Source organism: Saccopteryx leptura, chromosome 1, assembly GCF_036850995.1.
Source record: "Saccopteryx leptura isolate mSacLep1 chromosome 1, mSacLep1_pri_phased_curated, whole genome shotgun sequence".
NCBI lineage: Eukaryota > Metazoa > Chordata > Mammalia > Chiroptera > Emballonuridae > Saccopteryx > Saccopteryx leptura.
The window spans coordinates 53,101,873-53,129,279 of record NC_089503.1 but is presented as its reverse complement, the minus strand read 5'-3'; the positions used below and the strand labels follow the sequence as shown (position 1 = coordinate 53,129,279).

The following is a 27,407-nucleotide window of genomic DNA, read 5'->3' as shown; positions in this document are numbered from 1 at the left end:
CAGAGGCCACAGAGCCATCCCCAGCGCCCGGGACATCTTTGCTCCAATGGAGCCTTGGCTGCGGGAGGGGAAGAGAGAGACAGAGAGGAAAGCGCGGCGGAGGGGTGGAGAAGCAAATGGGCGCTTCTCCTGTGTGCCCTGGCCGGGAATCGAACCCGGGTCCTCTGCACGCTAGGCCGACGCTCTACTGCTGAGCCAACCGGCCAGGGCTCATGTCACTTTCATAATGAACATAGTAATTATTAAAATAGAGTACTGTAATTTAAAGAGGGAATTTTTCAGTCAGGTTTCTTTTCCTGTGAATCAGTTTTAATATAAAAGTAACTGAAAATATTTGTGACTGGGACACCTGTAAAAATTTTAATGAATTCTTTGCTCCTAAACCCCAAAGTTCTAAAAAAAAAAAAATTCTCTTAATGCAGTTGAAACCATTTACAGATGTGTCAAGTTATGGTGATGCTGTCTTTTCAACATCCATCTTTTAACATTTACAGTATGTCAACACTGCACTATAAGCTGAGACCGTAAGGACCTAATAATATTTCACAAGGTAGCAGGTACTAGACAGATGATTTGGGGACACAGGATTCCAGAGACTAGATTCGGCAAAATTTAAGCCTCCAGCCTGGGGCAAGATATCCCGAGGTGAGTACTGGGCAGGTAGTTCGGTTGGTTCGAGCATCCTCCCCATAAACCAAGGTTGTGAGTTCCATTCCTGGTCAGAGCTCATACAGGAAGCAGCCAATGATGGCATGAATAAATGGAACAATGAATGCTGCGTGCTCTCTTACCAAATCAATCGATTTTCTTAAAAAAATTTTTGTTTAAGCCTGACCTGTGGTGGCGCAGTGGGTAAAGCGTTGACCTGGAACACAGGTCGCCGGTTCAAAACCCTGGGCTTGCCTAGTCAAGGCACATATGGGAGTTGATGCTTTCTGCTCCTCCCCCTTTCTCCTTCTCTCTCTCTCTCTCTCTCTCCTCTCTCTAAAATGAATAAAATCTAAAAAAAAAAGTTGGTAAAATTAAAAAAAAATTTGTTTAAAAATATCCAAGATGACTATGTAACTGCATTTCAGGATAGAGAAAAATCGCCTATTAACCTAAGCGCTGTCTTTGAGGGGCTCCTTGTTTATCCCTCCCTTCTGTAGGCCTCTCCTGGGGCAGGGTAAAATGCAAGAGAAAGGAAGACTGAGTCTAGAGGCAGTCTCTTTCCTAATCTGGAGAGAGATCATCAGGATGTGCACCTACAATCACCTTCGGGAGCCCCTTCAATCTGAGAGGGCAAGCCAGGCTGGAAGATTGCCATTTCAAGAACAATCCTGGAGTCCACCCCTAAGGAACTCCACCAGTTTCATCCCGCTGGAAATCACCGCCCACGTGGGGTGGGGCGGGCCTGGCTACCTGAAGTGGAGTGCCTTGGAGTCTGTGGTAGTATTGAATTAAGACTGTCTTCATGCACAAGCGCAGTGGGGTTCGCCAGCAAAGTAGCTTTGTGGATTCTAACTTTCAGAGGGCTCTGCAGAACCCGGAATGCACAAGTTTCTCCCAGGACAATTGGGTAACCCTTCTGTCTGTGGGGCTTCTCCTCAGTTGATGTTGAAAGTGTACCATGACCTCTAGTCCCTAGCACTGTAAAAAACACTTGCCACTTGGTCAGTGATGGGATTCAAATAATTTAACAACAGGTTCTCTGCCCTAATGACCATTTTAAGTATAGAAAAATGCTATACCAAAAGTTAGTTTATTATTTTAGTCATTTAATACTTGAAAAAACTACACAAAACTAGATCATGTTACAAGTTTTAAAATAGTAATGAAAAAATATTAAATAATATCTGATAAAAAACAATAAAACTGTTATTTAAGATATTTTAATGACAGCTTGTCACCCTCTGGTTGTTTGGCACTTTTTCTCTTTACATTATATGTTTGTTTACTGAAGTAACAAACACGAAGGAATTAAAATATAGTATTTCATCAAAGGTATAATGAGTTTTATGACATGACTAAATATTACAAGCATGGTTTCATTTGATTTTTTTCACCTATGGATGGAGTGAACATTACTACGGGCGCTTAGAATACACTGTGCACAGGTAAACATTACAAAAGAGTAAGGAATGTAAATTTGTGATTTCCACATTAGGCAGCTGCCCAGGCACCCACCTTAGAGAGAACCCTGATTACAAGCACTATTTTAACAACCAGTTTGCTGAACTCAACAAAAATGAGGTATCCCTTCTGCCCAAGCAGTGCGAACTGGCAGATTCCTACCACTGACACCATGTTAGTTGTGTACTAAATGGTCTGGTGATCTCCTCTTGCTCATTCTCTTCCCCTCACTGTCCAACATATCCAGTCTATATTGTTTTTAGTCATCTTTTTAAAGTGATAGTGTTCCTCCTTCGTTTAAGCTTCATTAATGTTTCTCCATAACCAAGAGAAATTTTTAGGCAGTCCTTGGTGATCTGTCCATCCTCTAACCTCTCCTATTGTATTTTTACATTTTACACTCCCAACAGTGTCAAGCTACTTGTAGCTAGCTGTATACATCATGTACTTTCATTATTCCATTTCTGTGTTCAAGTCACACCTTCTGCCTATCTTTTAACCTAATAATTGCATATAGAAAATTATTATAAAAATTACCTAATAGAAAACTCCATACATAATGACACTATGGCAGTTCAACCCATGATATAAAATGAAAAGTCTAAATCCCTAATAGAGATAATTATAGTATAGCCACACAATGCAATATTATGTTTTAAACAACTTATATTTTAAAAGGTGATTGTTTTTTATGAAAATAAGACCAATAAAAATGTAAAAAGCAGAAAAGTTTTAGGAAAATAAACATAACCACAATCCATCTTATTAAAGAGATAGACTAACATTTTTAATATACATATTTTCCTCATAGAAATAGCCATATAAATATATATATAAAGTGCTATAAATAGAATATTACCCCATATGCAGTTCTGCATTTTGTACTTTTAACACCATAAGTAAGTCTCATCAGTCTTAACCATTACTACATTATTCTTGGAAAATATGTTTTAATGACTACATAACATACCATCACATAGATGCATCATAATTTGACCTTTCTCCTATTCTGGGAAGAGGAAAACATAAAAAATACTGCAATAGGCCCTGACCAGTTGACTCAATGGTAGAGCATTGGCCTGACATGCAGATGCCCCAGGATTGATTCCTAGTCAGGGCACACAGGAAAAGCACCCATCTGCTTCTCCACCCCTCCTGCTCTCGCTTCTCTCTCTCTCTCTCTCTCTCTTCTCCTCCTATAGCCATGGCTTGATTGGAGTGAGTTGGCCCCAGGCGCTAATAATGGCTCCATGGCCTCCACCTCAGGTTAAGAAGAGCTTGGTTGCTAAGCAATGAAGCAAAGCCCCAGATGGGCAGAGCATTGCCCCCTAGTGGGCTTGCCGGGTGGATCCCAGTTGAGGTACATGTGACAGTCTGTCTCTGCCTCCCTTTCTCTCACTGAATAAAATAAGATAAAATAAAAAGATAATAACACTACAATAAATATCTCAAACATTTATCTTTGTGTGTATTCTAATACGGTTGAGTGCTTGGCCCAAACCTACAACTTTGTGAAAAAACTTATTTGAACATCAGTCCTTAATTACCATGTTATAGGTCTTATTACTCCATCCCTGAGCATGTCTTAAGGGACCAGAGCAACAATCTGATATAAAGATAACCAACCCAAAGGCTTACTGGTAACCTGTGGTTTAGCCTGACCTCAAAGGCTTGTGCACATATAGTAATTAAGTCAATTATCCTCCCATTCAGACATCTGATAGCAACCCAGAAGGAAGTTACAAGTTAACAGTGGGCAACAGGATTGAAAAACGATATCCAGGCATGTGATGGCAATTACAAGCATACATAGAGTAAGTAAACAGGAGGTCAATCTGAAGAGAGAAAAAAGAATACTCAAAGAGAAAAAAGTCTTGAAAGAGTAGCCTTATTGTAGAACAAGTCCCCATATTGAAGCTTCTGACCTTGGATTGTGTGTGTGTGTGTGTGTGTGTGATTTTAAAACAATGTTACATAACTATGTATCTTATAATGAGATAACCTAAGTGGATCTCTGTTCTTTGCAAATATAAGTTCCCTAATAGTATGTAACAATTTCTATAGGATATATGTAGAGATAAGAACTCACTGTAAGAAAGAGTATCAGCAATTTTAAGGCTCATGATTTGCCAAATAGCTTTACCAAAAAAAGTTTGTATCAATTTACCCTCAATATAAGTGGTGTCTAAATATCCATCATTCTGTACTCACAGAAAACAGCTATTACAATTTTTAATAAAAGTGGTATTTCATTGCTTTAATCTGTTGATATTTTTTTTACTAGATGTCCATTTTAATTATAAAAAATATGTAACTGTCATTATCAAGACAAATATTTTTCCAACTGTTGTCTCACTTCCTTATGTTCTTAACCTACAGTTTAAAAAATTTATATGGCCAAATTCCTAGGTATTGTTTCTGGGTTCATTTATTTTACCTATCTCAAAAAATGCAGGTGTGTATATTTTCAATTATAAAAAACCCAACTTTGGGGAATTTTAAACATTTTGTCTAAAGTGGTAGAAACTTTTTTTAAAAAAAATAAAATTTTGTGCTAATCTTGTATATGAATCATATAAAAATGGGGTTAAATTTCTGGTTCTTGTTTCTGATACACCAGCCTTCGTGATACCATATGGAGGTTTTTGGAACACAGCTTGAAAATCTGCGTGTGTGTGTGTGATGTAAGTCATAAGATGAAAGCCTAATATTTCACGAAATAACTATCTCTGCTTTATTTACCAAATAACCCTTTTCTTAGTCATTTATCTTTATCATATATATAGTATATAAGCATATGTACTAAATATTTTATCTATACATATGCAATCTATACACTGGTCTATTTCTAATTTATTTAGTGACTGAACATTTTTTCAAATGTACAATCAAGTTCTCATTTTTTTTTAATTTATTCATTTTTAGAGAGAAGAGAGACAGAGAGAGAGAGGAGAGAAAGAGACAGAGAGAGAGAAGGGGGGAGGAGCTGGAAGCATCAACTCCCGTATGTGCCTTGACCAGGCAAGCCCAGGGTTTCAAACTGGCAACCTCAGCATTTCCAGGTCGATGCTTTATCCACTGCGCCACCACAGGTCAGCCCAAGTTCTCATTATTTTAACTTCAATATATTATTTTTATATATGAAGGCAATCTCATTAATCTTCCTATTTTCCAATGTCTATTTAAAGATTTTAGAATCTTTGTTTTATTGCAAATGTCATTGAAATATTGATGAACTCTGAAATATATCTATAACTTTACTTAGAAACATTCCCTCTTTAAAAAATAAGATTTCAATATTCAAGTCTTCTTAATTTCAATTAGTGGTTTTTGTTCATTATTTACATTCTACATTTTATCTGTTTCTTGTTAAGACATTTTAGTGTTTCCACAAACCATAATTCTTCCGCCATTATATTTTGATTGCAAGAGTTTAAACTATTGGGTTTTGTATTTTTACCTACATCAATGGGTTTAATTAGTTTAACTTATAAAGACATATTGTAGGCACTCCTTTACATTTGCCTGATGAACCTTAGACTGTTCTTTTATATTATATTAATAAATCAATACTGAGCAATTGATCAATAATTGATATTTTGCTTTAATCTTTTCATTTGTAATAGCATATAAATAAAAATTTTAACCCAGTCAAGGGTTTCAAAACTTTTTAATAGAGCATTTAACTTATCTCAATAAATTTGGTTTTCTCTCTCTTGATCTACGTTCTCTTAATTTTTTAGGCCATCTTCTTGTGTTTTTTGGAATTTCTTTTTCTGTCATTTGCTATAGGAACTGAATATTCTTTTTTTGTGACAGGGAGAGACACAGAGGGACAGATAGGGACAGACAGACAAGAAGGAAGAGAGATGAGAAGCATCAACCCTTTGCTACGGCACCTCAGTGGTTCACAGATTGCTTCCCCACACAGGCCCTGACGGGGCGGTGGGGGGGTCTACAGAAGACCGAGCAACCCCTTGCTTAAGCCAGTGACTGTAGGTTCAAGGTGAAGAACTGTGTTCAAACCAGATGAGCCTGTGCTTAAGCCAGCAACCTCGGGGCTTTGAACCTGGGTCCTCCGCGTCCCAGTCCGACGCTCTATCCGTCAGGCAGGAACTGAATATTCTTTGATTTTGTTTTATTCTGTTTTGGGGTATATTTGTTTTTAGTTTTATTAGCTGCAATTTCTAACGTTGTAAAAAATACATACATTATATCTTTATTTCTTGAATTATGAAAGTCAAGAAGAAAATGTGATCAGTCCCTGTGATTTAAGATCAGAAATATTAGCACATATTCTTTTGCTGTCCTTTCCTCATAAGAGCTAGATTTAGCAAGTAAAAACACAGGATACCTAAATAGATTCGAATTTCATACAAACAAGTAATTTCTAAATTCCATGCAATATTTGCAACATACTTATTAAAGAAAAAACTATTCATGTATACCTGAAAGTCACTTAACTGTTTATTTCAGTCTATTCTCCCACCCAAACTTTATATAATCTGCTTTTATACTTACCGTGTGTGTGTGTGTGTGTGTGTGTGTGTGTGTGTGTGTGTGTGTGTGTGTGTATTTATTTTTTGCACCTGACCTGTGGTGGCACAGTGGATAAACTGTTGACCTGGAACACTGCGGTCGCCAGTTTGAAACCCTGGTCTTGCCCATTCAAGGTACATATGGGAGTTGATGATTCCTGATCCTCCCTCCCTTCTCTAAAATGAATAAAAAATTGTTTTTAGTTTTGCACAACTATTTAATATTTTTGAAGTTTTGTAAACAAATGAACAATTATTCAGACTTAGTGATGTTTAGCTAATTTTAGTACTCATCACCAGTCCTTTTACACCATGACTTCAAATTCTTGAGCTCTTTTAAATTGGCCCGTTTCCTGTTTCCTTGCTTATCTGATTACCTGCACATATAAATAACAATGAGGTTGATTTACAAAGAAAAACTGTAGGTGATAACAGATTTAATCTCAATTCCAAAGGTGTTGTTTCCTTGTCTTTTGATGTTTACTACTGCCAGACCTTTCTCCATCCTCCCTTTGTGATTTTTGTAGGTAACCCAAATTTTTCTTTCTGCATTGTCCTTTTTCCCCTAAGCTGTTTCTAAGCATGGCTTTTACACTTGTTTTCTCTAGAAATCTAGTGTTCATATACTTTTAGCTCAGGAACAATTTTTTTAATGATTGATTCCATTCCAAATGTTCTTTTATCTTCCTTAGAAACATCTTTAATTCTTACATTGGAGTCTCCATTCTCTGTGCTTTATATCTTTTCTCTCATTGTTCCCATTTTATTATCATTTATATATTTAAGATCATCTCATTTATTACAGTATTTGATTTTCTGCAGTGTCATATGTGCTCCTTATTGCCTTTTACTTTAATACAGTATTTTAAATTTTTCTGTAGTCCTTCAAATTTATATCTTCTTATCTTAGAGGTTCTGTATTTATGGATTTCTGCTCTAGTTTGGATTTCAGGGTCTTTGTCATGCTACTGACTCTTTTTGAAAATTTCTTTAAGGGACCAAAATAGCTCATTTTTAAAGCAGTGGGATTCCAAGTTTTACAATTGTATTCCTTTCTTTGGTAATGCAATTTTCTCTTATTCCCCTAAACAGTTATACTTGATTATTTTCTTGAGAAATAATACTGAAACATATATATATATTGTTAGGACTTTTGTATTCCTGTTTACTCTATTTTTATAATGGCCAAATTCTCTCTTCTTATGTAATTAGCTTGAGTTCCTATTTCCCCATAGCTCTGAGTTCCATTTCATTTCTAGCAGGTATTTTTTACTACTCTATTTTACTGAGATTAAGTCAAATTGTACTGCTTGGATCTCTTAATTCTGAACCAATGGGAGTATCTTCAGTTTCAAACATTCACTTCTATCAGCTTTAGTCTGCATCTTTCACACCTTAGAGGTCTAAATCTTGTATTTGTTACATAGTGTCTTAACCTATTATAATAAGTGTGGAAAACAGAGGAAGTAATGGGTAAGAGTACATTGTGCAAATCCCTTCAACAAAATGATGGTTCCTGACTTTCCAGGTTGACAGATAATAACATCACTAACACATCCTCTCTCAGATCAAGGGTCATATAGTATTTTCATAGCTGTTGTCATAAGCAGTTGAATTTTACTTACCCTATATTACTATAATTCTTCCACATTTGAGAAAAAGGCTGTCTACCAGTTTGAGTTTCAAGTTTTATGTGTTTTCATTTTTTTCTGTGGCTTCCTAGGGACTTTACAAGAGTCAAAATGCTATCTCATAGCTAGCTAGCTAGCCAATTTCAGTTCAAACCAAAATATAAGTGTTTTAAAGTCAGTAAAAACACAAAGTTGAACATACAGTATGGTTTCATGCACAAGAAAATGCAGAAAAAATACAAGGAACAGAATGTTTTTCACCTTCAATCTTTTATATATTTCATGACTATGTATATATTTATAGTAGAAAAAAATATGTATATATAGGAATCCTCCTAAGGATCTCTTGAAGCAAATGATTCTTAGTGGGTGTTAAGAGATACCATAAATGTTGCTTGGAATTACTTGGGTTATTTATAGAAATCTCTTCCCAGCAGCATTTATTGAGCTTAAAGCTTTGATTAAAACTGTTAACTGGATGAGCAGAATTTTAAGTTTTCTTTTCTGTGATTATTGTGAAGATATGAGCTCTGATCAAATGTCCTATAATACTCATGGCATTTATGAGGTTTCTCTCCTGTGTGGACTTTTTGATGAATTCGAAGAGCTGAACTATGTCTGAAACCCTTAGAACACTTAGCACATTGATAAGGCTTCTCTCCTGTGTGGACTCGATGATGAATGTGCAGATTAGACCTGTGACTAAAGCCCTTTCCACAATCATCACATTTATAGGGTTTTTCTCCTGTGTGGACTCTCTGATGAATGAGAAGATGTGAACGCTGACTAAATCCCTTACCACACTGTTCACATTTATAGGGTTTCTCTCCAGTGTGTACTCTTTGATGAGTGTGAAGCTTTGAACTTTTGCTGAAGCCTTTACCACATTCATGACAAGTATAGGGTTTTTCCCCTGTATGGACCCTCTGATGAATGCGAAGATCTGAGCTGTGACTAAAATCCTTCCCACAGTCATCACATTTATAAGGCTTTTCTCCTGTATGCACTCTCTGGTGAATTTGAAGGTTTGAGCGCTGGGTAAAGCCCTTACCACAGTCATCACATTTATAGGACTTCTCTCCTGTGTGAACTAACTGGTGAATTCGAAGATTTGAGCTCTGACTGAAGGCCTTACCACACTCATCACATTTATATGGTTTTTCTCCTGTGTGGACTCTTTGATGAACATGAAGTACTGAACTCCGACTAAAACTCTTGCCGCACTGATCACACTTAAAAACCTTTTCTCCTATGTGAAGTCCCTGATGAATGTGAAGTAATGAATTTCTGCGGAGGTCCTTACCACAGTCAAGTTTATAGAGCTTCTCTTCTTTGTGGACTCTTCGATGATTGTGAAGACTAGAGGTCCGACTGAAGCTCTTATCACACACATTACATGTATAAAGAACCTTCCCTGTGTGGACTCTCTGAAGAAACTGAACACCTAGGCTCTGACTGAAGTTAATGTCAACTTCATCACATTTGTACAGCCTCTTACCTATGTGTATTCTTGAATGTCTGTAAAGGTCTGCTCTCTGAAAGAAACATGCTGTGCTGATGGAGCACTGATAAAACTTTTCTCCAAGTTGATTTTTCTTGTGAAGAACACACTGTGAGTTCCAATGATAAATTTCCTTACATTTATTACATCCACAGAATTTCTCTTTTAGTAGGTCATTTTGATCTAGGTCCTCAATGGACTCTGGAAGAGTTTCCTTTATGGGGACATAAGAATGCTGAACTATGAGCTTCTGTTCTTTTTCAATGGAGAGCTTTTTCCTGGATATGCCAATGTGGTATCTGCGTCCTTGAAAACCATGTGAACCACTCGCATAGACTTCTCTACCGTCTTGAGTGTGCTTTGTTTCTAAGGACTGCCACGGTATTAACTTTGTATATTTTAAGTTCCTGGGACTTTTGCCTTCAAAAGTCAGTTCATAGTTCCCATAACCTGGTACTTTTGCAGAAAATATTAACCATTCTTGGTATTGGGAAAGGTCTTGTTGCTTTAGGTCTTTGAAATCTATCCCTTGAATAGTGTCCACATAGTTTCTGTTCTCATATGGCTGAGGGCTAGTATTCCTCCAATTTTGCCAGCAGGAAAAATTTTCAGGTTCCAAATATCTGAACCTTTCTTGTGGAAGGTTGCAGCTCTCTTTCCAGTTTCCTAGAAGAATAAATAATCTAGTAGTGAGATGAAGGCTGTTTTTTAAAATTTCTAAGTATCTCAATGACCTTCAGAATTATGGGAATACGTGTGTGGGTGAGAAGTATAGGCTACTCCATATTTGGGTTTGAAATTCATTTGTAGCCCTGGCTGGTTGGCTCAGTGGTAGAGCATCAGCCCAGTGTGTGGCTATCCTGGGTTCAATTCCCCATCAGGGCACACAGGAGAGGCACCCATCTGCTTCTCCACCCATCCCCCTCTCACTTCTCTTTCTCTCTCTCTCTCTCTCTCTCTTCCTCTCCTGAAGCCATGGCTTGACTAGAGCGAGTTGGCCCTGGGCATTGAGGATGGCTCCATGGTCTCTGACTCAGGCATTAAGAGCTCAGTTGCTGAGCAATAGAGCGACACCCAAGATGGGCAGAGCATCATCCCCTAGTGAGCTTGCCGGTGGATTCTGGTCGGGGTGCATGCAGGAGTCTATCTCTCTGCTTCCCCTCCTCTCACTGAACAAAAAAAAATTAATTTGCTTGTTCATTCATGTATGTATTACCATATTCACTTCCTTATTCATTTCACAAATGTATATTGATCATATAGTACTTACCAGGCACTCTTAGAAATAAGAGAGTAAGGCCAACTGCTTCATGAAAATAGCCTTTACGATGAGACCTAATAGATTATTCTATTTGGGCATTATTTTAAGAAATGAAATACAGTCGTCCCTTGCCATATCATGGTTCACTTTTCACGGTCTCACTGTATCATGGATTTTTAAATTGTATATATCTAATTTTGTATCACGGATTTTTCACTATATCAAGGGATTTTGCGGTATATACGTATTTTTATATATTTGTTATTTTAATTATTTTTGAGGTAAAATAAGCATTTTCTAGCCTAAAATAGTGAAAATAATATAAAAATAATTAAAACATATTAAAAGAATATTAAATTAAAATAAAATACATAGCGTATATTCACTGGTGAGTACCCATATAGAATTTTATATGTTGTTAAAATTACATAGGTTTAAGAGTGTAGAAAGTATTTAAGAGCATAGGAAGTGTTTATAAGAGTGTGGGAAAGGTTAATAATAGTGTGGGAAAGGTTTATAAGAGTGTGGAGAGGGTTTATAAAGCCTTAATATATATATAAATAATAAAATAAATATAAGGTTGCTACTTCGTGGATTTTCACCTATCGCGGGTGGTTCTAGAACTTAACCCCCATGATTGACGAGGGGCCACTGTACTGTTTCTACTTTTGTTCTTGAATAGTGTCATAGATTGTATTAAAAGAAATAAAAGGCTGCATTAACTAGAGCTTTTGGTTTTTCCCTTCTTCACTGACTTTAGGCTTGACTATATAATTGCCTTTGGTCCTTGGGACAATAGCAAAAGTGATATATGCAGACTTGAAAAGTGTTTGTGCATTGCCACTTGCCCACTATCTTGCTGGTTTTGAAAATACTGTGACCACCACAATGTAAATGAGCTTGGGCTAGCCTGCATGATGAAGGACATATGTTCCACCCATTCCCACTCTCCCCACTGATGCTGACCTACTGCCAGACATGTGAGTCAGGCTAGGTAACCTAATCTTAGACCATCTGTCTTTAACCAAGTCACTCTATGATAGGAGATCCATCTAACTGATTAAAATTATAAAAAATAAGTCTGTGGCCCTGCCTGGGTAGCTCATTTGATTAGAGCATCATCCCCAGCAAGGTTGCAGGTTCCATCCCCAGTCAAGGGACATACAAGAATCAACCAATGAATGCATAAATAAGTGGAACAATAAATCTATCTTTCTTTCTTTCTTTTCTTTTCTTTTCTTTTTCTTTTTCTTTTCTTTTCTTTTCTTTTCTTTTCTTTTCTTTTCTTTTCTTTTCTTTCTTTTCTTTCTTTCTTTCTTTCTTTCTTTCTTTCTTTCTTTCCTTCTTTTTTCTTTCCTTTCTCCCTCCTCTCTCCCTTCCTCTCGCTCTAAAAACTTAGATAAAAAATTAAAAAATAATACTTTGCTAAGTCACTAAGTTTGGGGTAGTTTGTTATACAGCAAGAGCTAACTTATACAAATAATATGAAATGAGAACAAATTTAGGACCACACGAAACTGATTGTATGGGGAGATCAGAAAATCAGAATAACAATCAAAAGTACCTATTAATTACACAGCCTAGGTGTCTTGGAAGATGTCTTGCTTTATCTTCTAGTTGTCATCTGATTTAAGACCCATTTTAAGACTATTTCTTCTACCTCAATACAGTACACTTAGATAACCAAAACACTCAACAAAACTGAAGAAACTATTCCCTAAGAGCTGGGATCTTTACCTACTGACAGGACATTTGTGTAGTTGTCCCACATGACTTCTCTGTAGAGCTTTTTTTGAGAAAAATCCAGGCATTTCCACTCCTCCCAAGTAAAAACAACAGTCACATCTTCAAATGTTACTGCCATCTGGTCAAAAATCAGTTTTTCCACGAAGATAAATTCTAAATGAGAAGATGGACAAAGAAAAAGATATCATATAACAAGTGGCAAATCAAATAGAAAAATACTTCAATAATGAAGTAAAACAAGCAAGGTAAGAGGAGACATGATAACAGTAGTCAAATGGCTAAATGATGTATCTAGTCATTGAAGCCTATCACCATCTTAAGAAACACTTATATAGCATTTGTCTACTAAGTATTTCATATTTCAAGTAATCCTCACAGCCATCATATCTTATAGCTACTATTATTACCTCTATTTTACAAAGTAGTAAACAGTGGTTATAAATGATTTAAGTAAATTCCCAAGATCCATGCCTAAACAATGAAACATTAATAACAAATAACACAAAAATGAGAAAATTCAGTGCTCTTTATTTTTTTTTATTAAATGATAAAATTTTTAAATATGATAAGTCTACTTTAACATCAATATATATATAAATTAAAGAAGAAAATTGGGATGCTGAGAAACCCAGACTACAAGACTGAAAACTGGTGTCAGTGCAGAAAACAAATGAATTTACTAGTCCTTCAGTAAGTTACTGTACTTTGTAAAGAGTACGGAAAAATAAAAATATAACATCATGCTAAAGAAGCCATAGATTCCATAGTTCAAAAATAGACTAAACAATTTTGTTTAGAGATGCAGGTATAGGTAATTAACACAACAAAAAATAAGCTAAGGAAAAATGAACACAAGATTTAAGATAGCAGTTGCCTCTTTAAGAGAGAGAGAATGAAATAGTGGGGTCATCATGGGATCTTTAAAAGTATTTGCTGATCTAGATGGTGGGTGTCCATGTTACTGTATTTTATATTGTACATATGCATTTTAATATATTTTGTATTGTGTAATACATCACAGTAAAAGTTCAAATTAATATCTAAAATCCAATTACATAATTTAGAGAAAAGAGTTTAGGTATATAAATAATCATTGAAAGTTATTTTTAAAATAACATTCATAACAGTAATTTAAAAATATAAATATTTAAATATTGCTTAACAAATACCTTTGTTTTTTTCTTTTTTCTTTTTTATTCAGTGAGAGGAGGGGAGGCAAAGAGACAGACTTCCACATATGCCCTGACCAGGATCCACCCAGCAAGCACTCAAGGGGACGATGCTCTACCCATCTGGGGCCATAGCTCCACTGCTCGGCAACCAAACTCTTCTTAGCACCTGAGGCAGAGGTCATGGAGCCATCCTCAGCGCCCGGGACCAATTCACTCTAATTGAGCCATGGCTACAAGAGGAGAAGAGAAAGAGAGAGAAGTGCGAGTGAAAGGGGTAGAGCGACAGATGAGTGCTTCTCTTGTGTGCCCTGACTGGGAATTGAAACCAGGACATCCACACACTGGGCCAACGCTCTACCACTGAGATAACCAGCCAGGGCCAACAAAAACACTTAAAATCTATGCAAAGGTAGCTTCAGAATTTAGAAATACTCCACAATCTTTGGTAGGAGAAATAAATATAATGTTGTTCTCAATAAACCTATCTGCATTTTTAATGGGCTCCCAATCAAGATACTAACAAGTTTGGGTGCAGTGTGAAGAGGTATTTGACAAACTGATTTCAAATGCTTTCATAAAAAAAGAGAAAAAATTTGAAAAAGGAACAATGGTGAGGGGGACTAACGCAATGGTATATTAAAACATTAATAAGGCCTTTAGATAACACCATGGGGTTGCCATGAGAATAGAGAAGATCAATGAAAAAGACTAAAGAGCTGGAAAGGGACTCAAATATAGCAATGAATTCTAAACATGATCAAGGTAATATCAAATGCACGGGGGAAAAGATGGTTTATTTAATTAATGATGCTGGGACAACTGATTAGCCCTCTGGCAAAAAATAATTTAAGCTAGATTCCCTGCCTCAATTCTCTGTCTTAATGACTAGAAAGAGTTGTATCAGATATACATTATATTTTAAATAATAAAATAATAGCAACCACCCTGGCCGATTGGCTGTGGTAGAGCATCGGCCTGGCGTATGGATGTCCCGGGTTCCATTCTCAGCCAAGGGCACACAGGAGAAGTGCCCATCTGCTTCTACACCCTTCCCCCTTTCTTTTCTCTCTGTCTCTCTCTTCCCCTCCCGCAGCCAAGTCTCCACCGGAGCAAAGTTGGCCCCAGCTCTGAGGATGGCTCCATGGCCTCAGCCTCAGGTAATACAGTGCCTTCAGTTGCAACAGAGCAATGCCCCAGATGGGCAGAGCATCGCCCCCTAGTGGGCACTGCCAGGTGGACCCCAGTCGAGGGGCATGCAGGAGTCTTTCTACATCCCACTTCTCACTTCAGAAAAATACAAATAATAATAATAACAATAATAATAATAGCAACCAATTGTTAGTTGTATTTGTCAAGCACTGTACTGTTTTCTTACATGTATGACCTCATTTAACCTTCTTAATGACTAGTAGGTTCTATTTTCCCACTTCAGATGAAAAACTGTTTGAGTAACTGAATCTAGTTTGTATAATCAAAAAGTTGTGGAGGTATAAAATAAGTTTAGGTAGTGAGTCCAGAACCTACAGTTTGTCAAATATGCTATACTAATAAAACATACTGAAAGGTTAATATATTCAATATCTAAAAGTTATTACTTCCTTTCTACTCAAAATAGAAATCATCATAATGTTATTCTGTGGAATATTGCCAATATGTAAGCTATCTTCATTTCTTTTTCTTACCCCAACTCAGTGAAAAACAAAGGCAAAATTTCTCTTCATTATCCAGTAAATGCAATACACATCCAGGAACAAGATTAAACACATTGCGATACCAGTATAAGAACTAAAAAATGGGTCCATGTAACAACACAGTCTTAAAAGTAATCTGTGTTATGTGTATGTTTGTGTTAAGAATGTAGTAATATGGATATGAAAAGATAGCAAACCCAATCAATGGAGAAAGGAAATGTTACAAAGAAAACAAAAGTGGGAAGAAAAAAGCATGCTCAAGTTTCAGAGTTAAACTTTTAAAGTACTCAAAACTATAAAAAAAAATTGAAAAAAATGAAAGTGGTTATATATTCAATTTGGGGATGAAGAAGATCTTTCAAAGCTAACCTATATAAATAAAAATAATGATTTCACTTTATGTAAATCATTTAAATTTCAAAATTATTATATATGTATACTAATTTCTCTTTGTGCATTTATCTTAGATAAAATCTATATGTGTATATGTATTTGTACATATGTGTATGTCTATATGTGCATACATTTTAGTTTTTGTACATATTAGTGAGTATGTATGTATAATAAATATCAGATAAATGACTATAAATCAATAATGGTTTCCCCTGGCTGATGTTCAGAGGACTCTTAAGTGGTCCACAAGAATAAGTAATCAACTAAATATTAATAACCCTCAACAATATGGCCTCACCTTATACATTCATACTTACCTCTACTGTTTAGTTGCCCCTCAAATTCTGCCTGAGATTAAATGACAGTCTTCCTTTCTGGAATGATATCTTCCTATATATAATGATTATCCAAATCTGAGTTGCTACTTCTGTCTTTTAAGTGTCACTCATTCTGGCACTGTTTAATGTGCAATAACTTTAGAAATTATTAAGTTCAGCCTGACCTGTGGTGGCACAGTGGATAAAGCGTCAACTTGGAAATGCTAAGGTTGCCAGTTTGAAACCCTGGGCTTGCCTGGTCAAGGCACATATGGGAGTTGATGCTTCCAGCTCCTCCCCCCTTCTCCCTCTCTGTCTCTCTCTCTTCCCCTCTCTCTCCTCTCTAAAATTGAATAAATAAAATAAAATAAAAAGAAATTATTAAGTTCATATAGTTTATTTCCCTATTTTAAGGAAAAACATTCCCGTATTTATACTAGAGCAGCAAGAACAATATGAACTTGAATGACTAAGGAAATGTTGGGAAAAGATAGTGGGTGGGAGGCAGGAGCTGTGGCACAGGAGACTTCCCAGGCAAACAAGGAACATACAACATTCTATTTTGTCTGGTCCATCCATTCCCATGGACCACTTCCACTACTCCCACTATCCATGGTGAATTCAAGGGCATTTTATAAATGAGAAGAGGCAATCCAACTCACCTGGGATCAGACAATGAGGAAAACTGTGAACATTACTTCCTATTTTGTGTTCCTCTTTTGTGTAAGAGTGGAGTGTTGAGAAGGCTGAGCCGAGAAGAAAGGAGAAATGAAAGAGTAGGCATGACTTGAAATTCCCAATTTCACTACACTCCTCAAATCCCCTACAAAGAGATCAGAAACAACCCAAGAACGTTTCAAGGACCAGGAGAATTATGACAGTCAGCATCCTGGACCTTATTTCTAACCCTCTAGAAACTTCAAAGGTACGATTCTAGTTTGAACATGAAAACACAGAATTTGATCTCATAGTTTAGTCCCTCCAGGGATGCAGATCCTCCCTATCTAATTTAACCTCTTGAGCCTCAAGGCTTTCCTGGTTTATTAACAAGAACGATAAAAGTAAGAGAAATAATAGCAGTGTAGTCAAATAGTTTCTATTTTTTATTTTTCTTATTTTGTTCATCAGTTAAATAGATAATTCCATTTCTTTCCCCTACTTGTTACAACAGAAACACTGGCTTTACTACCAGAGTCTTAGAGAAAGAGCTCAGATCCTGAACATAGTCTCAACTCTTGGCACCAATGTCTTTGTGGAACTTTGCAAAGGACCCAACTGGTGGTCCTCCCAAGGCCTCACCTGTAAAATGGAGGCATGAGCCTTGCTTGCCACCCCAGTCCTGCCTTGCCGATCACGGGTCCCTGGGGAAAATGATAAACAGTTATGAGTCCAATTCCTTTGGTGAGAAAAACGAGTCGTGGGTGTCCTAAAAGCAGGGCAGGTTTGGGCTCCCCCAACGCGCCACTGGCTGCCCGAGTGTTCGGATTCAGACGCACAAATGGTTCTCCAAGAGCGAGGTCTGCCTGTCCCAGGGCCGCGACCCGCGCGGCCTCAGCGCCCGCAGTGAAGACGTGCGTGCTCTCCGTTCCGCGTCCAGACCCGAGCTGCGCCCCAACATCCCTAAACCCAGAGCACCCCAGGCCAGGGCCCAAGCTGACTCTGCCCTCCTCTCTCCTACCCCTTACGCAGTTTTAACACGGGGCGGGCGGCTATGAAGACCCCACCTTCAAGTGTCTCCGGGCTGTCTCTCGGCCCGAATCCTCCCTTTTCTGCCACTCGTTCTCCAGCCACAGCTCTCCCTGCCCTTGTCCGCGTCTGGCTCGATGCTCTCGAGAGTCATTTACGAAACCTCTAAGAAGGACAATGACCGACCAAATCACTCCGGGTACACAAACAATGGCTGCAGCCCCGCTAAGCAGAACCCAAGCCGCAGGCCTTGGAGTAAACACCCAGGGCGTTTCCATGGAGACGGGGGGGCGGGCGAGAAAGGCAAGACGTGCCTCCTGATTGGCCAGAAAGATGGGGGGGGGGTGCAGTCAGGTTCTCTGAGCCCGGTTTGGGGCCTGACCACCTCAGATTGTAAAAATGTAGGATTATTCTAGGTGTTTTTAGGATCCCTGGGAAGTAGGACATGCGGTCCGCCTCAGAGAATTGTGGGACCCTCAAAACCCGCGAGTGCGGAACCCCTATCAGGAACGTAGGGAAACCCTTGTTAGGTTGCTTTTGGGGCGGAGAGGTGGTAACTCCCGCTGTCTCGTGTTTGAGGAAATGGACACCCCATTAGCTCTGGCCCTAGCAACACCCCTAAACTTGAGGTTGGAGTCACGCAACTATGAAGAGGATCTTTCTTTTTTTCTTTTTTAATGGGTTGACATGGTTTGCCAAACCATGCATGTTTCAAGTGTACAATTCAGTATAACACCATCTACAGATGCATCATGACGGATACCCAGTGGTGGAATTCAGCTGGTTTACACGGGTTCAACAGAACCAATATCTAATTTTTTGTTGAGTTCCATTAACCGGTTGTTAAATGGCACTTGTGATCAGGGTTCTCGGGTGAGCACCTAGGCAGCTGCCCAATGTAGAAATTACAAATTTACATTTCTTACTCTTTTTTTAACGTTCATCTGCACAACAGTGTGTTCTAAGCACCATAGTAATGTTCATTCTGTCCATAGGTTAAAAAAATTGACAGGTCCTGGCCGGTTGGCTCAGCAATAGAGCGTCGGCCTGGCGTGCGGGGGACCTGGGTTCGATTCCGGCCAGGGCACATAGGAGAAGTGCCCATTTGCTTCTCCACCCCCCCCCTCCTTCCTCTCTGTCTCTCTCTTCCCCTCCTGCAGCCAAGGCTCCATTGGAGCAAAGATGGCCCGGGCGCTGGGGATGGCTCCTTGGCCTCTGCCCCAGGCGCTAGAGTGGCTCTGGTCGGGGCAGAGCATCGCCCCCTGGTGGGCAGAGCGTCGCCCCCTGGTGGGCAGAGCATCGCCCCTGGTGGGCGTGTGGGGTGGATCCCCGTCCGGCACATGCGGGAGTCTGTCTGACTGTCTCTCCCCGTTTCCAGCTTCAGAAAAATACAAAAAAAAAAAAAAAATTGACAGAACTATACTTGTAATATTTATTTATTCATTTCATAAAACTCATTATACCTTTGATGAAATACTACATTTTAATTCCCCCATGTTTGTTACTTCAGTAAACAAACATATAATGTAAAGAGAAAATGTTCCAAACAACCAGGAGGTGACAAGCTGTCATTGGAAATATCTTAAATAACAGTTTTATTGGTTTTTGGTCAGGTATTATTTAATGTTTTTTAATTAATATTTTATTTTTATTTTTTTACTTGAGAGAAGGGGAGGCAGAGACAGGCTCCCATATGTGCTCTGACTGGGATCCACAGGGCAGGTCCACTAGAGGGCGATGCTTGACCCATCTGGGGCCATTGCTCTGTTGCAATGGGAACCTTTTTTTTTTTTTTTTTTTTTTTTAAGCATCTGAGATGGAGGCCATGGTGCCATCCTCAGCTTCCAGGGCCAACTCGCTCCAATTGAGCGGTAACTGCAGGAGGGGAGAGGAGAGAGAGAGAGAGAAGTGAGAGGAGGAGGGGTGGAGAAGCAGATGGGTGCTTCTTTTGTGTGCCCTGACAGGGAATCAAATCCAGGACATCCACATGCTTGGCCTATGCTCTATCACTGAGCCAACAGGACAGGGCCTCATTAATATTTTAAAACTCTTATAATATAATCTAGTTTTGTGTAACTTTTATTGTCCTTATTTAAGTATTAAATGCATGAAATAATAAACTACCTTTTGGTACATCTTTTTTTACACTTAAAACAGTCATTAGGACAGAGAACTGGTTGTTAAATTATTTTAATTCCACCACTGCCCATATTCTCCCTCCTCCCCTTCCCAGCAACACCCGAGAGGACCTTCGAAGTTCCAGTCTATGGTCGCTGGAGCCCCTCACTCCAGTGCTCGTGGAGCTTTCCTTCCTCCCCTCCTCCTGCCGATTCTGCGTCTCCTCTGGTGACCCTGAGAAGAGACACGATGGGCAAGGTGGGACTGAGGTGGAGTCATGGGAATGAGCCCTTTCTCGTGTCCTGAGAACCACAGAAAGAGACTATCTGCTCTTCTATTATCTGGTTGAGTGTGTTATCTCAGGAAAATGTTTTCATTTCCTTAAGTATTTGCCTTCAAACTTGGGCTGGATCCATAGTAATGAATGATATAGTAGGCAAGGAAACTTTATTTTGTGAGTCTTTAAAAACGAAAGGCTTCTTGGACTCGAATCTGACCACACTAGTGATGTGATCTTGGCTGAATGACAACCTTTTGGTGTCAGCAGCCCCATCTTTAAAAGAGGAATAACAATAATAATCATTTCACAGGCTTGCTGTTATATTTAACTGAGTCTGAGTTAGTGAAGTCAAAATGCTTCCTCTAGTCCCTGGCACACAGGAAGTACTCTATAAATATTAATTATATTTACAGTTCAATGTGTAGTAGGGGTCAATGGTCCAGCGCCTTCCCTTCTCACTCTCATCACGAAATGAGACCCCTACATTTCTTATGAGTTCCAAGACCACAATTTGAAAATCATCTTGCTCGGACCCATACCTGGCTTAAATGTTCAAGGCTATTTTTAAGAGTTTGGATTTTATTGTCAAAGGGAACTTACTTTAAAACCCATCATTGTTACCCAGTAAGTGATGTTGGGTAAGTTTTTTAATCTTTTGTCCATAGTTTTCTCATCTGTACAATGTGGTTAAATAGTTATAATTGAGAAAACCTTTAATGCACAACAGACATTGCCCAGTAAGAAAAAGCACTGGAGGAGAACTGCACTGTCGTGCTGCTACCAACCAGTAGAATATCAGTCCTGATTTTAAAAGAATAAGTGAGATAATCCATGTAATTTGCTTTTGCCGCATTCCTGGCATATAAAAACATCGAATATTAGCTGTTGATGTCATTAATTACCTTATAGTCTCATTTTAAAAGTGTGCTTTGAGACTAAACTATTGTGTATCAGGATCTCAGAGGTATAACTGGGTCTCCTGGACTTTGAGCTTTTGTGAACTTATTTTGAGATGGAAGTGGAACCCAGGGTGTTTTTTTTTTCCCAAATAACTTATTGTTTGCTAATTAATTAAGAACACTAATCCTTGAGAACTTTCACCCCAGACATGATGTTTTCATGCCAAGGTTGGGATATATTGGGGAAAAATGGGGCTTCTTCCTGTAAAAGAAAATGAATGGGTATCTGTAACGCCCATGGCCGAGGCCAGGCAGGTTCACTCTGGATTTTGGCAGATGGTAGAGAAACGGTGGAGCCAGAAAGCATTGGACCATTCCCCTTTAATAGAGTCTTGCAACAACGGATGAGTAAACAGCCAGGGAAAAAAAACACTTCTCACTGCAGCAGGTGAAGAAACAGCCAAAACAGCCCCTCAGAGTGGCTGGCAAGCTATCTGCGATCCGCCATCCACCCTGAGGGCAAGCACCCATAGCCTTACATAGACTATACACATGTGGTGCTGCCATGTGCTCACACATTAATCAGGCAAAGTACAAGCGAGCAAGCCTAACAGCCGTTTTCCCCACAGTCTCCCATTTTATAAGGTCATTACAGAGCAGGGTAGTAGCTCTCTGTTAAAGTTAGATATGGATCATGAGGGAATTCTCAGAAAGGGCTGCCTAATGAGCCCTATTTCCTGCTCTAGCTGTCTGTTTCTCCCAAACAGAAAACTAGGGCTTATGAAGAGAAAACTTGAGCTCAGGGCACTGTTTTAGAGACTTGATGTTGGATCTCTCTCCATCCTTATGGGCTGATCAGAGCCTATGTGTGAGGATTTGAAAGTTGCCACTTCAAGAAATGCCTTTTTGAAAAGAGCCTAGCTCTCAGGTCTGTGGATGCTTAGGAGATTTATACACATTTACTGGGTGTCTTTGACTCTCAAGAGGCTGAGAAGATGATGCACATGTAGGCTGACTGTTCTCTGTGCTGAGTCTGAGATAGTATAAGGAGACCAGGGAGGAAGACAATTTCATTCAGGTGCCTCATTTGGAAAATGGCAGACTTCGTGCTTCTATTCAGTAGCCAGCAGTGGTCAAGACCCCTTCCCTCTTTGTCTTCCCCTAACTGTGAGACGGCTGCCACTTAAAACATTCCATTAAGCGGCATAAACCTCAATGACCTAACAAAAACAAAGCAACTATGGGATCCAGTTGCCAGACTGAAAATGATGAATAGAAACAAACACAATGTGCATCTAGGGAAATATAACTGCTAGAACAGCAGATTATAGTATTAATAACAAAAAAGAGCATCAAGTACATAGCACAAAGACATTTTGGAATTTAAAAATATATTTATACATTTAAATAAAATTTGCCTGACCTGTGGTGGCGCAGTGGATAAAGCGTCGACCTGGAAATGCTGAGGTCGCCGGTTCGAAACCCTGGGCTTGCCTGGTCAAGGCACATATGGGACTTGATGCTTCCAGCTCCTCCCCCCCTTCTCTCTCTCTGTCTCTCTCTCTCCTCTCTAAAATGAATAAATAAAATAAAAAAATAAATAAAATTTTAAATTTGAAAAGATATCTATATTTATATCTACATGTATCCTTTAATTAAGCAATTTAGCAATTGAATTGGAGATGGTCACTTTTGAGACCCAAGAACTAGATGATTTTTTAAAAAAATGCCCCAAAGCACAGGGGGGAAAGATAGAAAGGAGATCATGAAGGAAAACAATAATGAGACCTAATAGGCAAACACAAAAGTTCCAGAAGGAAGAAAAAAGGATGGGATAGACGTGAAGAAATAAATGAAAAACAAAATAATAGAACTTTCTTTAGGTTGAAAAAAATACTTTAAAGCCCAAATCTACAAATATAAAGAAATCCTGACATTTCAGCCTGGACTGATTAGTAAAGACTCACACTGAGGCATATACAGAATAATTTCTACATACTAAGGATGAAGAGAAAACCCATAAACTTTTAGGGAGAAAGGGCAAGTAATTATAGATAAAGTTTATATCAGAAGCTAGAAAACAGTTCAATAACAGCTATAGACTAGTAAAATAAAGAGGCAGCAATCTGTCAGCCAAAATATAGCCACCTGTCCTGGTGAAATGAATATTTGAGGATTTGCAAAAATTCAGTCTGCATCATATAAGTTTGTCCCACCTGAAGAAACAATTTCAGAAAGGACTCTAAATAAATAGGAAATAAACTAAAAACAGAAATTACTCAGAAAAATTTTGGAAAAGGAAATAAGAAGCCATGATGTAAGATAAATAAGAAACATAAAGTAATATGGAATGCAATAGTCATTGCACTAAAGGTGAATAGACTAGATTTTATTATTTAAAGGCAGAGACTGTGAGGTCATTTAAAAGCTACAAGGCAAATAAAAAGCAGGAATTTCAATATTAAAGAAAAAATTGAAAGAATTTAAGAATCAAGACAGAAATGGACTTTATATATTAATAAAAACAGAACTGGCCCTGGCCGGTTGGCTCAGCGGTAGAGCGTCGGCCTGGTGTGCGGGGGGACCTGGGTTCGATTCCGGCCAGGGCACATAGGAGAAGCGCCCATTTGCTTCTCCACCCCCCCTCCTTCCTCTCTGTCTCTCTCTTCCCCTCCCGCAGCCAAGGCTCCATTGGAGCAAAGATGGCCCCGGCGCTGGGGATGGCTCCTTGGCCTCTGCCCCAGGCGCTACAGTGGCTCTGGTCGCAGCAGAGCGACGCCCCCGAGGAGCAGAGCATCGCCCCCTGGTGGGCAGAGCGTCGCCCCTGGTGGGCGTGCCGGGTGGATCCCGGTCGGGCGCATGCGGGAGTCTGTCTGTCTCTCCCCGTTTCCAGCTTCAGAAAAATACAAAAAAATAAAATAAAAATAAATAAATAGTATAAAACCTGCTAAATACATACAGCAAAAATGTATAAATTTGAGATCTTGATAAAAAATTCGGTTCTGTGGAAAAATTCAATACATTTATGTCAGAATAGGTATAGATGACAAAAAATAAGGCCACACAGAAATCAAATAGGATAATTAAAAATCTTGATTAAAGAGGTACACAGAAACATATATCCTGAGAATAGAGGACACATTTTTCTGTGCATAAAAAATTGATGAAAGGTAATTATGAGCTATGCAATCCTCATTGTCACCTGATGAATGTATTTTTTTTTTTTTTCATTTTTTTTTTTCTGAAGCTGGAAATGGGGAGAGACAGTCAGACAGACTCCCGCATGCGCCCGACCGGGATCCACCCGGCACGCCCACCAGGGGCTAGCTACGCTCTGCCCACCAGGGGGCGATAATCTGCCCATCCTGGGCGTCGCCATGTTGCGACCAGAGCCACTCTAGCGCCTGAGGCAGAGGCCACAGAGCCATCCCCAGCGCCCGGGCCATCTTTGCTCCAATGGAGCCTTGGCTGCAGGAGGGGAAGAGAGAGACAGAGAGGAAAGCACAGCGGAGGGGTGGAGAAGCAAATGGGTGCTTCTCCTGTGTGCCCTGGCCGGGAATCGAACCCGGGTCCTCCGCACGCTAGGCCGACGCTCTACCGCTGAGCCAACCGGCCAGGGCCGATGAATGTACTTTAATTGCCCTTATTAACTTCATAACCTATTAGTTTAATTTTACGAGGAGATATCTTTAAAATTTTGAGTACTTTTTTGCTAGTACCTGTTAATTTAAAAGACTTGTATTTCCCATGTTATTATTTAGCATTTTGTGAAAAAAGTCTAAAAAGTTAACTTTTCACAAAAATAATAGAGAAGAGACAAAACAATTTTCTTTAAGAATAATGCAATAAAGCATTGTTTACAATAGCCAAGATCTGGAAATTGCCCAAGTGTCCAGCAGTGGATGAATGGATTAAAAAGCAGTGGTACATATACACAATAGAATACTATGCAGCCACAAAAAAGAAGGAAATCTTAGCTTTTGCAACAGCATGGATGGACCTGGAGACTAATATGCTAAGTGAAATAAGCCAGGCAGAGGAAGACAAATATCATATGATCTCACTTATATGTGGAATCTAAGGAACAAAGTGAACTGAAGAATGAAATAAAGGCAGAGGTGGGGTCATAGGAACCAGAGGGACAGCTGTCAGAGGGAAGGGGGATGAGGGGATGGGATCAGGGAAAGTGAAGGGATAAGTAAAATTATATACATAACACAGAGATACAGATAACAGGACAGCAAATCCCAGAGGGAAGAAGGCAGGGAGTTAGGTGGAGGGGGGCAAAAGGGGTGTAAATAGGGACAAGGGGGTGGGGGCAGGGGGTGGGGGGTGTTATATTCAGTGGGACACTTGAATCCATATTAACACAATAAATTAAAATTGATAAAAAAATTCTTAAAAAAGAATAATGCAATAAGACCCTGGCCAGTTGGCTCAGGGTAGAGCATTGGCTCAGCGTGTAGAAGTCCTGGTTTCAGTTCCCTCCCAGGGCTCCACCCTTCCCTCTCTCCTTTCTCTCCATCTCTCTCTTCCCATCCCGCAGCCAAGGTTCCATTGGAGCAAAGTTGGCCAGGGCACTGAGGATGGCCCTATGGCCTCTGCCTCATGTGTTGGAATGGCTCCGGTTGCAACAGAGCAATGCCCCAGATGGGCAGAGCGTTGCCCCCTAGCAGGTTTGCCGGGTGGATCCCGGTCGGGTGTATGTGGGATTCTGTCTCTCTGTCTCCCCGCTTCTCACTTCAGAAAAATACAAATAATAATAATAATAATGCAATAAGGAGCAAGCAATATTCCTCCTCACGATGATTGCTTTCCATGAAAGAGCCAAATCAAAAGGAAAAAGAAGCAAAAAATTGCACTAAAATGTATGATATTGTAAAACTTAAATGCTTATGTAAAATTAAATATGGTCAGGTATATGTAAATTAAACAAAAAATATCTAATTCATGTTTTAAGTACAGTTTGGGATGGGACTTTCAGCTTCTAAAATTGTGTTATTTTGACAGTTTCCTCAGTCTTTTATTTTTCATGTAATAAAATATATTCTAATTCATGGTTTTGTAAGCATGTTGGGAAGTGGTTTTAGAATCAAAACCTGTAACATTCATAGCTTTCTTAAGATGTATGTATGTACTTGTGAATATAATATTCAGAACATTATTAAAATAGCTATTATATAAGCCATTAATATAGTAGTCTGGAGCCCAAACCAAGAAAGTTCACCTTGTTTTCTCTTACTTCTCTGATATTTTTTTTTTAGTTAGTTTTTATATGAATCTTATAATCTAGGGTTCTGATTTCTGGCTGTGATTGAGGTTTCTGGCTAGGTCCTTTTTGCTAACTAGAATGCCTGAGACATTAGTATCAGTTGAGAGGGTACAGTTGTTTAATGCCAATGAATACTGACTCCTACTTTGCCAAGAAAATATAAAGCTCTCTGAAGATTCCAGCTGGAGAAATGCTACTGGAAGCAAGATTATGGACCCCTAGAATCCCCAAATCTTGCCGGTATGTCAAGTGGAAAGGTCTTTGGCATGGATAGCCCTGAGAAAAAGGAAGCCATCCTATGAGAACACACACATTTGATCTAGAGTCCTCTCATCTGAGAGGCAACTGTAATTCCGGGAGGTGCTGGACCTATCAGGGTCTAAGCCAACTTTGAGATCCCATAATTTCACACTAGACCAGTTCTAGTCATTTGGTATTTGAATGAAATTGCAGCATCCTTTTAGCAATACAGAGTCATGGTGACTATGGTGCTTGATTTGACTTAAATGTTCTTCAAATATGTCAATCAGGCTCTTATCTGATGCCCTCTGCACTTGCTATTTCCATTTGCAATTCCCTATCTCCAGTGGTGGGATTCAAATAATTTAACAACCGTTTCTCTGCCCTAATGACTATTTTAAGTATAAAAAACCGATATAACGAAAGACAGTTTATTATTTCATGCATTTAATACTTAAATAAGAACAATAAAAGAGATACACAAAACTAGATCATGTTATAATAAAGCTTTAAAATATTAATGAAAAAATATTAATACCTGACAAAAAAC

The 27,407-nt window shown here is 38.8% G+C and overlaps 1 protein-coding gene across 2 annotated transcripts; it reads right to left on the bottom strand.

Annotated features, from left to right (window-relative positions):
* Positions 1–7,971: 7,971 nt before the first annotated feature.
* On the bottom strand, positions 7,972–18,272 carry ZNF214 (zinc finger protein 214). Of its 2 annotated transcripts, XM_066360589.1 has the most exons (5): positions 18,087–18,272; positions 17,662–17,723; positions 17,025–17,185; positions 12,781–12,942; positions 7,972–10,448 (listed from the first exon to the last, which is right to left on the bottom strand). In XM_066360589.1, exons 2-5 carry the CDS (start codon positions 17,676–17,678, stop codon positions 8,752–8,754), a joined length of 2,037 nt encoding a protein of 678 aa, XP_066216686.1. In that variant the 5' UTR covers positions 17,679–17,723; positions 18,087–18,272; the 3' UTR covers positions 7,972–8,751. The 2 variants fall into 2 exon arrangements, with proteins under 2 accessions (XP_066216686.1, XP_066216685.1); XM_066360588.1 differs by lacking the exon at positions 18,087–18,272 and having other exon boundaries at positions 17,025–17,108; positions 17,662–17,725.
* Between the last annotated feature and the right edge of the window lie 9,135 nt (positions 18,273–27,407).

Excerpts from the sequence above, each read along its gene's own strand:
- ZNF214 (XM_066360589.1), bottom strand. Across the intron at positions 12,943-17,024 it reads TCCTCATTGTCTGATCCCAG|AATTTATCTTCGTGGAAAAA; the intron begins GTGAGTTGGATT and ends CTTCTCATTTAG. Across the intron at positions 10,449-12,780 it reads CACAAATGTCCTGTCAGTAG|GAAACTGGAAAGAGAGCTGC; the intron begins GTAAAGATCCCA and ends TTATTCTTCTAG.